Here is a 13718-nt window from a genome sequence, read left to right on the forward strand (position 1 = left end):
AAAGGTTTTATGCACAATGGCATTATTGTGACTGAAAGTCCTTCTCAAAGCATAGGGGAGGCTGGCAGATTACTGCTGACATCTTACGCAAAGCATCAATGAGGGCAGTCCACACTCGTTCTTTGCTTGACCCACGTTAACCCCAGTATGACATGGGAGAGCGAGGGAAAAGCTCTGAATTATCTTCATCTACACATGGTATGAATCAAAAACACCTGAGAAAAAAACACACCTTGGGTGGGTCAGTAGCTCTTATTGCACATCTGGTGGCCATTATAGCACCATTCAGCAGCTTGTTGTTCCTTAAGAAGCCAATACCATTTGGGGCCAGATCTAAGAAGCGTTTTTACATTTGCAAAGGGCCCGATTCGCAGAATTGGCCCGTTTGCGAATGCAAAAAGGCATTTTTTTATCTACCAACCCAAATTGCGATTCGCTAACCAGTTGCCGAATCGCAATTTGGGTTTGTGATTCAGTATTAGAAAGGGGTGTGTTTATGGTGTCCATTCCTGATACGATTGTAGTGGTATGTATGAATGTTTTGCGACCAAAATGCAGTGACAAAACATTTACATCATACCACCAACTTCAAGTCAGTGGTAACCTACTGTATTTGCAAATGGGTTGGGGGTCCCCTTTGAGAATGGTTGTAAACATGTTTTTGAAGAGCAGGGAGTGGTCCCACGGACCACTGCCTACTCTTGAAAATGTAAAGAAAATTCCTAATTTTTCTTTCTGAAACACACCCCGTTTTCCTTTATGGAAAATGGGCTGCATTTAAAAATAAAAGATTGCTTTATTATAAAACAATCACAGACATGATGGTCTGCTGACCTCAGCAGGCCACCATTCCTGTGATTTTTGCCATTCCCAATAGGACGCAAACCAAGACATACCTCATCAATATTCGAGAGGTAAGTCTCTTTGCAACCCACTAAGAATCTCAAAATGTGTAAAACACACATTTGTATATTGGTGTTTGCAACTACCAATTAGTGATTCACAAAAATTCGCTATTTGGTAATCACAGACACATATGTTAGTACATGGGGCCCTTGGTGCTATACAGACTTTGTATATGACAAAAGTTCACCTCAAAGTTACACCATAAGATCATGGGTGAACATCCATCTTAGCGCTTGCTTCATCATTGATGTCTTTTTGTGTCTGCAGGATAATACGTTTATGCACCTGGAAGCTGACCCTCAGTCCTACTCTTAAACGCTGATACTTCCTTTCTGAGTTAGTAATACTGTGGACTTCTTCTGATGCTAGCTGTACAATCACCAACATCACTCACATCTTGATCTTAGGCGTTAAGGAGTTAATACATCCAGAACCTATTTAAAATTGCTTATCAAGGGCAGCCTACTTGCCCAATGGAATCATATTTCAATTCAAGTTTAAAAACAATGAGCCGGACAAAGGGCTTTTCCAGTTGGAAACTCTCCCATTTGGTAAAATACAAGATTGCTGACCACAAAAAGCCTTTTACATATGCGCTAAATTTATTTTGCAATTCAGAAATCTTTTCCAACTTGCAAAATGGTTTCTGGCGTCATTAGCGACTTGCAATTTGGTACAGGTGTGTTAAGGAGGTCCCTTCCAAATTGTGATTCGGTGACTTACATATCAATACTTTGTGACTGTAATTTAGTTTGTGAACCATTGATCACTTACAGACTCCCAAGTTGGGGTGGTAACTGATTCCAGAAGTGCAAGTGGTCCCTTTTTTACCTATTCCACCTTGGTAATCAGGGTGACAGTTTCACAGTGGGTAGGTAGTGGCCAAAGGGACCACTGCATGCTCTCACTTAAGTTTTCCAAAATAAAAAAAAAATAAAACCTTTTCTTTTAAAACCAGCCCTGGTTACTTTAAGAAAAACAGGTTACTTTAAAAACTAAGGGCCTCATTTACGAGGCCCCAGCAGCACACTGCACACCCGGAGAGTCATTTCTTTTGACGCTCTGTGGTGCAATATGCCAGCCCATATTTACAATGCCACGAAAAGCCACCTTGCGTGGCTTTTCATGGCCTTGTAAATATGGACCCCTTTCACACATAACACTGCGTGAAAGGGGTGTTCCAGGGGTGTTGCTTGGGGGTGTTTCCAAGCAACACCATGGAACCCAAAGGAATCTGGCACATTCCCAGATTTACAATCCTGGGAATGCATCAAATTCATATGCCACCTCAGGGATGGTGTAAGAAAAATGCAACAGGGAGAAATATATTTAGTTCTCCCCATTTTTCCTCTTTCTAAGAGTGCTGCATTTTGCAGGACACAGAGAAAGACCGCTTGTGACTGTTTTTGTGCAGGAAGATGCCCCTTCCTGCACAAAAAACAATAATCCCTGCAACACAGGCATCCTTGCACCATGGTGCAGGAGTGCCTGCGTTTGCACTAGGCAGCAATTTGTGCACCAGAACAGGGACAGAGATGCTCTGTATCTTGTAGATATGCCACATTTCTGCCCTTTCCCAGTGGTGCAGCAAGGCCCTTGTTGTCCCGCCCTGCGCCACAGGCCTTGTAAATGAAGCCCTAGGTTTTATATTTTGGAGTGCAGTCTTTGGCACGATCGTCTGCAATCCCTTGCAGGCCACCATTCCTGTGACTGAGGCTGATCATTGGGGTATTCAAATTGTGACCCACCCAATGAATATTGGCCTGTTGCTGCCTGCGAATCAATATTTTATCAACGGACCTATTAGTACGTAGGTCAGTTCGTAAAATGCAATAGTCACAAGAAACTGGTAAGCAACTCAGGAGCACCTATTGAGACCACTATTACGGTATACCTGGTCTAAAGTTATGTTCTCACTCAAATGAAGAGAGGGTTGACATGTTTCACTAAGTGTGATAGAATTTGCAGTTTCACTAGAACACAGTTTGAGACTCACTACTTGCAAGAACCTCTGTCGTTTCGGTTTAGGTTCTCCAGAAAATCTGAACACACAAGATATATTTGCAAACCAATACAAGGGAAGCCAGATAAAAGACATTGATAGTTGACATGGTCTGAGATGAATAATATCTTTCACCAAATAACTTCTGACATGTGGGAAGTATAGGGCAGATCGGAAGCTTAGAATCCCACGGCCACCTTTAGGAATCTGTGAGCCAAGTGGGAGGCTTAAAGTCACACGGATACCTAACTGTAAACGCATAAACTCCACCTTTACACGCGTGAGAATGACTCCATCTTTAGGTCTGCCTAAAGTCAGCTTTGGCGGTGCCTGAGCTAATAAAGTCTCAAAAGGTGCATTAAAAAGGGCATTGCAAAGCAGTATACAGGTGGGATGGCGGGGGTAGCTTTAGCTCCTCCCCTATATAGACCTTCATCTTTGCAGGTGCTTGATTGGGCAGCGGCTGTCCTAGTGCGCCTATTAAGTAGCTGCACGCATGCTCAGTGAAGGGTTCACGTGCTGCAGTATTTTACGTTACAGTTTTATGATTACTAGTTCTCATACAGCCACTCTTGCTGCTACTAACTGCCCTCATAGCAAAGAGCTGTAGTGTCACTTAGTGTACCAACAGCAGCAGGACCTCTGCCGGTCTCTGGCCACCACTCTCTTAATGGGTAGCACAAAGACCAGCACAGACTAAGGCACTTATTACAAGTTTCCTGTTATCTGTGCTGGGAGACAGCAGGGCTGGAATTGAGAACTCAGGGCATAATTCACAAAGGGCCTCTGCACTCGTGGCGGAGGGCCCGCAGTCGAGGGGAAGTCTCCCCACTTAAGGTGGAATCTCCCTAATGAAAATTCTCCTTGCAGAGATTTATCACAAAGAGCCTCTGCACCCATGGCGGAGGCTCCACAGTCGTGCGGGAATCTCCCCACTTAGGGCAGAATCTCCCTAATGAAAATTCCCCTTGCAGAGATTTATCACAAAGAGCCTCTGCACTCATGGCGGAGGCCCCGCAATCGTGGGGGAGTCTCCCCACTTAGGGCGGAATCTCCCTAATGAAAATTCACCTTGCAGAGATTTATCACAAAGGGCCTGTGCACTCATGGCGGAGGCCCCACAATCATGGGGGAGTCTCCCCACTTAGGGCGGAATCTCCCTAATGAAAATTCTCCTTGCAGAGATTTATCACAAAGGGCCTGTGCACTCATGGCGGAGGCCCCGCAGTCGTTATGGAGCCTCCGCACTTGGGTGGAATCTCCCCAATGAGAATTTTCATTGCGGAAAATTCACCCTGAGTGCAGAGACTCCCCCACGGCTGCAGGGCCTCCGCCATGAGTGCAGAGGCCCTTTGGGAACTAGGCACTCAGTCTGGCTTCTCCATGTGAGCTAACAGGGATCCTCAATGAACGTCTGTGGCCAGAAGTGGATTAACCTCTCGGACCTGGATTTACTACATCGTTTACAAGTATTTTCCCCTGTACTCAGGGTCTTTAATGCAGATAGTTCCCATCTGCTAGAAGCAGATAGGAAATATCTGAGGTTGGGAGCTGGAGAGGTTTGGGGAGGTCGGGGGGAGGCGGTATTTGGCAGGGGGCAGATAGGGCCTTTGTGGTCTAGAGAGGCTTGAGAGTATCTATGGAGAGCATTGGCTGCTCCACCCCAGGTGATGGAGGTGTCGGTATGGGCAGGGTTATCTCTCGGCCTTAACCCTTTTCCCTCTGCGCCTGTGTTTTTAGCGGGTGTGAATCCATATTTGGTTAAACCAGGTCTCATATTTCTAGAGCCAGTAATATTGAGTCCGAAAACATCTGACAATTGGTGGTTGTTCAGAGTCTGAGTCCCTCGGGGGATAAGGATGTGGGCAACATGTAATAATGACCTTATTGTTATTACAATAATCTTTTTATTTCTAGGGTGTTTTTCCCTCACCTAAGATGGCTGTTGTAAGGAAATTGAATAACATGGTGGCGGGGAGGTGAAACCCCCAGGCGGTGTGAGGGTGAGCTCTGGAGAGGGAATCTCCATGCGGATTGCACAACAGTGCAACAGGGGAATGAAGGACCACTTTATGGCTGGACTGAAATTTTTATGGCCCAAGCAGTGGTCGGTGTCACTGCAACTGTATTTCGCTTGATTGGTGTTTAATCCCCCAGTTTTGTTTGTCAGAAGCTAGGGGTTCCCAGCAAAAGCCAGTGGGGAACATATGGACATACATATATATATGCAGACAATCTGGTTGTCTTAGATCACATTTTGCTAAGGGACTAGCATCACTTAAACCTCTTGGAGTTATATTGCAAGATGAACAAACTCCTTGTTCACTAAAAAAATAGATTTCTGGTTGGGGAAGAAATCTGTACAAGTAGACACTTGGTGAAGGTACCTTCTCTACCTTTTATTGAGCCCCATAGATGAGGGCAACATTTGAAGGTCATTTGATCTGGTGGGCCTGAGGGAGATAGAATTTGTTCTAACACCCTAATAGTACAAAATAGGCTAATTCACTTCAGCTCTCAAAATATTAACAAAACAGTGCCCTTTACCCTCTTGTGTGGAGCTCTCTATTAATATTTAACAAAATCCTATTTTTATGCCCTTATGGAACAAAAGCCTCACGAATGCATTTTCTTTCTGCACTCTCCAAGGATTGAGGCCATATGGTTAGAAATTGGATTGTGCTCCCCTCAATGTAGAAGGTTAGATAGGTCCTGCTAAAGATTGGTTTTAATATTTTATGTTATTAAAAAGTAAAATGAGAAATACACAAAGAGGGGGTGGACTTTAGGTCACCCCCCTTCAGTCACTAGCTTCCATGTGCTTTTGTTTTTGCCAGTGCTTGGATGGGCAGTTCATCAAGGCCATTGCATTTTGTAGATGGTTATTTAATATCCATTGTGTTCCCAATAGGTTATGGTGATAGAAAATCAAGTGGTACTTTTGATAGACTGTAGAATCCACTTACCTTGTAGCTTGTGATTTTCAAGTAGTGTGTATTGTTTGATGTATCTATTTTGCTGACACAAAAACATTTTAGTTGCCAATTTATGTTTTTTTTGGTTATGACGTGCTTGCTGTTGTGATGCCTTGGCCTCTCACGTTACTATGTTGTATTTACAGCATGCTTGTTTAACAGTAACATGTGCAGATGCAAAAGCTTTCAGAAGAAGCAGCAAAACTCCTGGCCCTTGGTCAAAAGTATTTTTGTGGGATATTTTCCAATATATGCATTTTAAGCTCACCAGTTGCAACGCACAAATTATCTCTTGACTCCCTTTGACACTGTTGTTTGAGAGTACATTTGAACTCTGCTTATGGAAGCTGACGAGCTAAAGGGGACATACTTTGCTTTTCCATAACGTTGGGGCCCAAGATGGTGCTTCGTTCTGGGACTGTTTTTCAAAAACAGCTGGGGGCTGTGCACACAAAATCACCTAACTATGATTGACAATGTTTCTTAATAAAAGCTAGACTACTGATTTTGTCAACTCTTGATTTCTGAGGACCTGAATTAGAAAAGTCCAGTCGCAGAACAGGATGGGCAAACAAGCATTTGCAATGCAATGGGTCTTGCATTTGCTTGAGTTAGAGCTATTAGCCTTGTAAACTCCTAACCAGACTTTTCTTGCCACATAAAATGAAAATTAAAAATAAAACGGTTGACATCAGCGAGCCAATTCAAAGCACCACGGCCGCCATGAGCATCAGCGTGAAGAGACACACAGAAGAAAAAGAAGTTCACTCGCAGACAAACTTATCAGCAAAAGTGCAATTCGCCATGTAACCGGGGCGATGGCCAAGGCGGTAACAAAACCTCCCCAAGGAGGGACAAACGCAAACCATGGCCCAATGTCATCTAAGGATTTTTGAAGGGCAAGCCCACGAATGAGTGGTAGTGATGGACGTGAGGTGGATGTGGTTAAAAGCCCAGATACATACCAACGGAAAAGCAGCGCTTGCGGGCTGCTATGCTCAACCTAAAAAGGTGGCAAGTTGTGGCACAAAGTGGTATTTGATTGCTGTATAGTTATCTTAAATGTCAATTATGATATTATCAATACGTTGTGTGTACATTTTCTATTATTAACTTCAATGGGGCAATATTTTTGTAAACAACACATAAGACATGACGTTTATTTAGATAATATTTTAATTTTGACAGTCTGGTGCTATACCCCAAAATGGACACTCAAGCGCTCCAGGAACATTAACACAGGAACCTCGTGAGATGTGCTTCTATGCAAACACTGTTGCCTCTCCAGCTTTAAGTCATGCACTCTTAGCAGGGATTGCGACAAAATGCAATGACAGTATATATATCATTGTTCACTGTTCTTCTCCGCCTGAGGCATCTCCCGAGGGCAAAACGAATTAAAGGCCCCATTCCATGTCAATTGCATTTGTGACTTTTAGCACTTTGAACACCGCATCCTATGCCAGTGTATAGGTCCTACTGCACAAGGAGATCCTCAGACTGCAACATCCCCAGAACCCTAGACATTCAGCAATGAAACGCTACACAGGCTGTGATTGGATTAGAAGTCAATAGATGATCTGTGTGCACATCTGCCTCACTTGAGATCTGGGGAATCCCCTTAGTGAGCCACCCGCTTCTCCAAATGTGTAAAATGTAAACTTCGCACTTGTATAGCGCTTTACTCACCCATTATGGTCTCAAGGCACTGTACACATACTGCTGTGGAACCCCTCCTGGCTTTTCCCTGTGAGGCTCCCACTCATCCAAGCAGCGTCGGGGACGTTGTGGAGATGAAGCAAGGTATTGTTCAGACATTTACAGAGTGGGACCCCTTAACTAGATTAGGCACCAAGGTGAGCATTATCTGGTCCAAGGGAATTGAGCCCAAGACCCACCAAGGCGTGAATTGAACCCTGGTCCCGGGCCAGATCTCTGCATCAGGGTCTGCTGCTCTAACCATTGTGCCACACTTCTCCACATGTGGGGTAAACATAATCTTTTCTTTGAACACAGACAACCAATACATATCTTCACTAATAATTGAATGCAAAAGGGTTGGCTAAGGAGTTAATTCTGATACACTGTTGTTTATTTAACCTGCTAAACTGTTAATTTCTATACCACAATTATAACTGATAACTACTTCCTTATCAAACTGTTTATCCCGCCTCTCTGTTCCTTGCCTGCATGTCCCCCTTACACTAGAAGAAACTGGTTATCACTACTTGGTTGCATGCTGCCGATTACTGCCAATCATGGGTAAATTATTAATGTTTAGATGCAATGAACATGTTCATGAGGTTTTTCTTGTATTTCAAGTTCTTGTGTGTTAACTCTGTAGTCCTGGAGAAGGCTGGTTGCTATATTATTCTGTGACTGAAACAGTTAAATAGATTTGTTACAGCAGTTTCCCAATGAGTCATATTTTCCACTCAAGATAGATTGCTCTAAAATTGCACACAACAGTGTCAGTTTTAATTGAGTCCCTTTCTTTTTTAACAAAATGTCCCATAATTCCCTTGTAGGCGCCTATTTTAAGCTGTTTAGAAAACAATAAAATGCACTTCACAACATTGCATTTACACTCACAATCAAAAAGATAACACACTATTGAATTGTGCTCACGATCCCAGCATGTTTCTATTTTGACAGCCCATGTTCACATCTACAATATCCCGATTACTTGATTTTTGTGAGGGTAAAATTAGAGTTTCTTCCCAAAAGTCTGTATTTCTCTTTTTGACAAAGTACTCATAGATAATCCAGGGCAGTAATATTTCTTCCACCTCATGACTCTTTATGTAGATCCTACTGGACTCTATTTTTTATATACGTAGCTTTCGCCAGTCGTCCAATGGGACATTGGGCGTCCCCTACATTATAGAAGGATGCACAGATTTAAGCTACTGTGGAGCTCAAGTAGGTAAAACATTGACATGAATCTGCCTGTTTAGATTGGGCTGTAAAATGTGTGAGGCATGTTTTCTGCTCATGCTAACATCGTCCTCAAGATGTTTCTAGCTCTAACATTGAGGCGTGCTGAGTATTGGTACTCAAGATGAGAAAGTGCGAAAAGCTTACTCAGGTGAAAATTATTTACGTGTTTATAAGTTTTGAAGACCATGTCCCTACTTCTCATGAGCTCAGCTAGGCACCCGCGGGTCTTCAGTCGTGTGACCAACGCATGCAAACCCATGTGCCGTAGAGTGTTGTGGGTTGCCAGTGCCTTATGAGCTTGTCCTCACCTCTGTCTTCAAGGGATTCACGCCTCGTTTGACGCTATGATTCATAGAATAATCATTTATGTATTTGTCAATAAAGGTTTTCAGATTTAACCCAAAACGAAGGTCAATATTCCTTCAACAACAATGTATCCAAAATGTCTAGCGTTCTTATTGTGGCTGTCCAGGTTGAGTAAGCCACCCCTCAAGTGGTGAGGATGCTCCATTGATTTGTTCACCCTAAAGATTTGTAAATTAACTAGTTACTTCTAGCTGATATGGAGTAACGTTTCTCCAGGCCTTAGCAATGGGAGATGCGGATGTCTTAATGTTGTGTGCATTGTTCTTTCTTTTCTGGGCTTTGAAGTTCTAACTCTAGAAGTGGGTGAGGGATTTACTGTTCTTTTATTCTCCATGTCGTTGCCATAAAACATGAGACAAATGTAAGCATTTTTGTCGACTCTTTCTCTAAAGCTTAAAAGCAGTAACTGGAGAGCTGTGTGCATGTATGCCCATAAATTCCTCACTTGCCCGATTTTAAGAGGAGTGGAAGAGTTCCTAGATGTGACAATCTGGTCATTCTTGTCAACAACTATCATTGATATCCGACTGATGAACTGTGTGATATAAGGCACATTAGCACACATCACTTTGCTCTGAAACAATGCCTGGACTGGTTTGCCTGTCTCTGCTTGGTTTTCTTGAGCCTCCAGTGCTGCACTCTTTGATGATCTGATGATATCTGAGAAGTCACTTCATCAGCAGTTGGATTCTTGTCTCCTCTGATGAATGGGCTCTGTCTCTTGTTTCCCCTTTAGTGGCAGTGGACACAGCTCTACAGGTGGAGTGGAAAGAGGTGAGCTCCAGCCCAGCTGTCGTGCCTTTGGGACAGACCAGGACCTCACTTGTGCGAAGGCTGGCTCGCCAGGCTTCCCTAGACAGCCAGGACTCAATAGAGGTAGGAGAGATGTTCTTCTGCACTGTTCTGTCTATTAACCTTGTACATCCATCTAAGGGGCTATTCACCTGTCTTTCGTGGGAGAATGTTGACCTGACACTGTACAAAATGAAGGCCACATGCTTAAGTTCCAAATGGTTGGGAAAAATAAGTATTGTTGACAATGGCAGCAGTAACACCAGGTGTTTAAAATTCTGCAAGTACACAGTAGGCTGGCCTGGTGCTGTCATCTGGCAGAAAATGTAAAAATGACAGTGAAACATCACCAGTGGGGTCTCTCTGCAGATTGCTCGAACTGTCTTTGAGGTTTGGCATCTCAGGCAAGAGCAGTATTACAGGAAGGCTGCAGCAGAGACCCTTCCAGGGCTTTTGTGCTGCTATGTTAAAGCTCACCCTGTGAACATAGGGGCATATATGTAATAAAGTCATGCAGTGCATGGCAGAAGTCACCTTGCTGCGCTGGGTGACCGGGGAAGGGCAGGATTGCACCGTATTTTAAAGAACGCAGCACATTCCTGCCTTTGTCCTTGCGCTGGTGCCATTCTGGCAGCCTAGCACCAATGCAGGCACCTTTGCACCATGGCGCAAGGGCGCCTGCATTGTAAATAGGCTTGTTTTTGTGCAGGAAGGGGGACCTTCCTGCACAAAAACAGTCCTCTTTCTATGTGTGCTGCAGAATGTCTTTCCATGTATGCTACGGAATGTCTTTCGATTTGTGCTACGGAATGTCTTTCTATGTGTGCTACAGAATGTCTTTCCGTGTGTGCTACAGAATGTCTTTCCGTGTGTGCGGCAGAATGTCTTTCCATGTGTGCTACAGCATGCCTTTCCATGTGTGCTGCAGAATGTCTTTCCATGTGTGCTGCAGAATGTCTTTCGATGTGTGCTACAGAATGTCTTTCTATGTGTGCTGCAGAATGTCTTTCTATGTGTGCTAAGGAATGTCTTTCGATGTGTGCTACAGAATGTCTTTCCATGTGTGCTTACAGCATGTCTTTCCATGTGTGCTGCAGAATATCTTTCGATGTGGGCTGCAGAATGTCTTTCCATGTGTGCTACAGAATGTCTTTCTATGTGTGCTACAGAATGTCTTTCCATGTGTGCTACGGAATGTCTTTCGATGTGTGCTACAGAATGTCTTTCCATGTGTGCTACAGCATGTCTTTCCATGTGTGCTACAGCATGTCTTTCCATGTGTGCTGCAGAATATCTTTCGATGTGGGCTGCAGAATGTCTTTCCATGTGTGCTACAGAATGTCTTTCTATGTGTGCTACAGAATGTCTTTCCATGTGTGCTACAGAATGTCTTTCCATTTGTGCTACAGAATGTCTTTCGATGTGTGATAGAGAATGTCTTTCCATGTGTGCTACAGAATGTCTTTCCGTGTGTGCTACAGAATGTCTTTCGATGTGTGCTACAGAATGTCTTTCCATGTGTGCTACAGAATGTCTTTCCATGTGTGCTACAGAATGTCTTTCCATGTGTGCTGCAGAATATCTTTCTATGTGTGCTACAGAATGTCTTTCTATGTGTGCTACAGAATGTCTTTCGATGTGTGCTAGAGAATGTCTTTCCATGTGTGCTAGAGAATGTCTTTCCATATGTGCTAGAGAATGTCTTTCCATGTGTGCTGCAGTGTGTTGCAGAATGTCTTTCGATGTGTGCTACAACATGTCTTTCCATGTGTGCTACAGAATGTCTTTCCATGTGTGTTAGAGAATGTATTTCTCTGTGTGCTGCAGAATGTCTTTCTATGTGTGCTACAGAATGTCTTTCTATGTGTGCTACAGAATGTCTTTCCATGTGTGCTAGAGAATGTCTTTCCATATGTGCTACAGAATGTCTTTCCATATGTGCTAGAGAATGTCTTTCCATGTGTGCTGCAGTGTGCTGCAGAATGTCTTTCCATGTGTGCTACAACATGTCTTTCCATGTGTGCTACAGAATGTCTTTCGATGTGTGCTACAGCATGTCTTTCCATGTGTGCTACAGCATGTCTTTCCATGTGTGCTGCAGAATGTCTTTCGATGTGTGCTACAGCATGTCTTTCCATGTGTGCTACAGAATGTCTTTCGATGTGTGCTAGAGAATGTCTTTCTATGTGTGCTGCAGAATGTCTTTCCATGTGTGCTAGGGAATGTCTTTCTATGTGTGCTGCAGAATGTATTTCCGTGTTTGCTACAGAATGTCTTTCCGTGTGTGCTACAGAATGTCTTTCCGTGTGTGCTACAGAACGTTTTTCCATGTGTGCTACAGAATGTCTTTCCATGTGTGCTGCAGAATGTCTTTCCATGTGTGCTAGAGAATCTCTTTCCATGTGTGCTACAGAATGTCTTTGTATGTGCGCTACAGAATGTCTTTCCATGTGTGCTACAGAATGTCTTTCCATGTGTGCTACAGAATGTCTTTCTATTTGTGCTACAGAATGTCTTTCTATGTGTGCTACAGAATGTCTTTCGATGTGTGCTAGAGAATGTCTTTCCGTGTGTGCTACAGAATGTCTTTCCGTGTGTGCTACAGAATGTCTTTCGATGTGTGCTACAGAATGTCTTTCCATGTGTGCTGCAGAATATCTTTCGATGTGGGCTGCAGAATGTCTTTCCATGTGTGCTACAGAATGTCTTTCTATGTGTGCTACAGAATGTCTTTCTATGTGTGCTACAGAATGTCTTTCGATGTGTGCTAGAGAATGTCTTTCCATATGTGCTAGAGAATGTCTTTCCATATGTGCTAGAGAATGTCTTTCCATGTGTGCTGCAGTGTGCTGCAGAATGTCTTTCGATGTGTGCTACAACATGTCTTTCCATGTGTGCTACAGAATGTCTTTCTATGTGTGCTACAGAATGTCTTTCCATGTGTGTTTGAGAATGTCTTTCCATGTGTGCTACAGAATGTATTTCTATGTGTGCTGCAGAATGTCTTTCTATGTGTGCTACAGAATGTCTTTCTATGTGTGCTACAGAATGTCTTTCGATGTGTGCTAGAGAATGTCTTTCCATATGTGCTACAGAATGTCTTTCCATATGTGCTACAGAATGTCTTTCCATGTGTGCTGCAGTGTGCTGCAGAATGTCTTTCCATGTGTGCTACAACATGTCTTTCCATGTGTGCTACAGAATGTCTTTCGATGTGTGCTACAGCATGTCTTTCCATGTGTGCTGCAGAATGTCTTTCGATGTGTGCTACAGCATGTCTTTCCATGTGTGCTACAGAATGTCTTTCGATGTGTGCTAGAGAATGTCTTTCCATGTGTGCTAGGGAATGTCTTTCCATGTGTGCTAGGGAATGTCTTTCCGTGTGTGCTACGGAATGTCTTTCCGTGTGTGCGGCAGAATGTCTTTCCATGTGTGCTACAGCATGCCTTTCCATGTGTGCTGCAGAATGTCTTTCCATGTGTGCTGCAGAATGTCTTTCGATGTGTGCTACAGAATGTCTTTCTATGTGTGCTGCAGAATGTCTTTCTATGTGTGCTACGGAATGTCTTTCGATGTGTGCTACAGAATGTCTTTCCATGTGTGCTTACAGCATGTCTTTCCATGTGTGCTGCAGAATATCTTTCGATGTGGGCTGCAGAATGTCTTTCCATGTGTGCTACAGAATGTCTTTCTATGTGTGCTACAGAATGTCTTTCCATGTGTGCTACGGAATGTCT

General features: G+C 43.5%; 1 protein-coding gene across 2 annotated transcripts in view; it reads left to right on the forward strand.

Moving 5' to 3' along the window:
• The window catches only part of FAM131A (family with sequence similarity 131 member A), a 365236-nt gene that overhangs the window by 152957 nt on the left and 198561 nt on the right, over nucleotides 1–13718 (forward strand). For both annotated transcript variants that reach the window (XM_069212985.1, XM_069212983.1), the window contains exon 2: nucleotides 9926–10065. Coding sequence is in view for 1 of the 2 variants with exons in the window: in XM_069212983.1 (XP_069069084.1) it covers nucleotides 9926–10065 (140 nt within the window). In the remaining variant the exon portion in view is untranslated. The remainder of the gene's footprint in view (nucleotides 1–9925; nucleotides 10066–13718) is intronic.

The sequence above is a fragment of the Pleurodeles waltl genome, chromosome 11 (genome assembly GCF_031143425.1).
Source record: "Pleurodeles waltl isolate 20211129_DDA chromosome 11, aPleWal1.hap1.20221129, whole genome shotgun sequence".
NCBI classification, from domain to species: Eukaryota; Metazoa; Chordata; class Amphibia; order Caudata; family Salamandridae; genus Pleurodeles; species Pleurodeles waltl.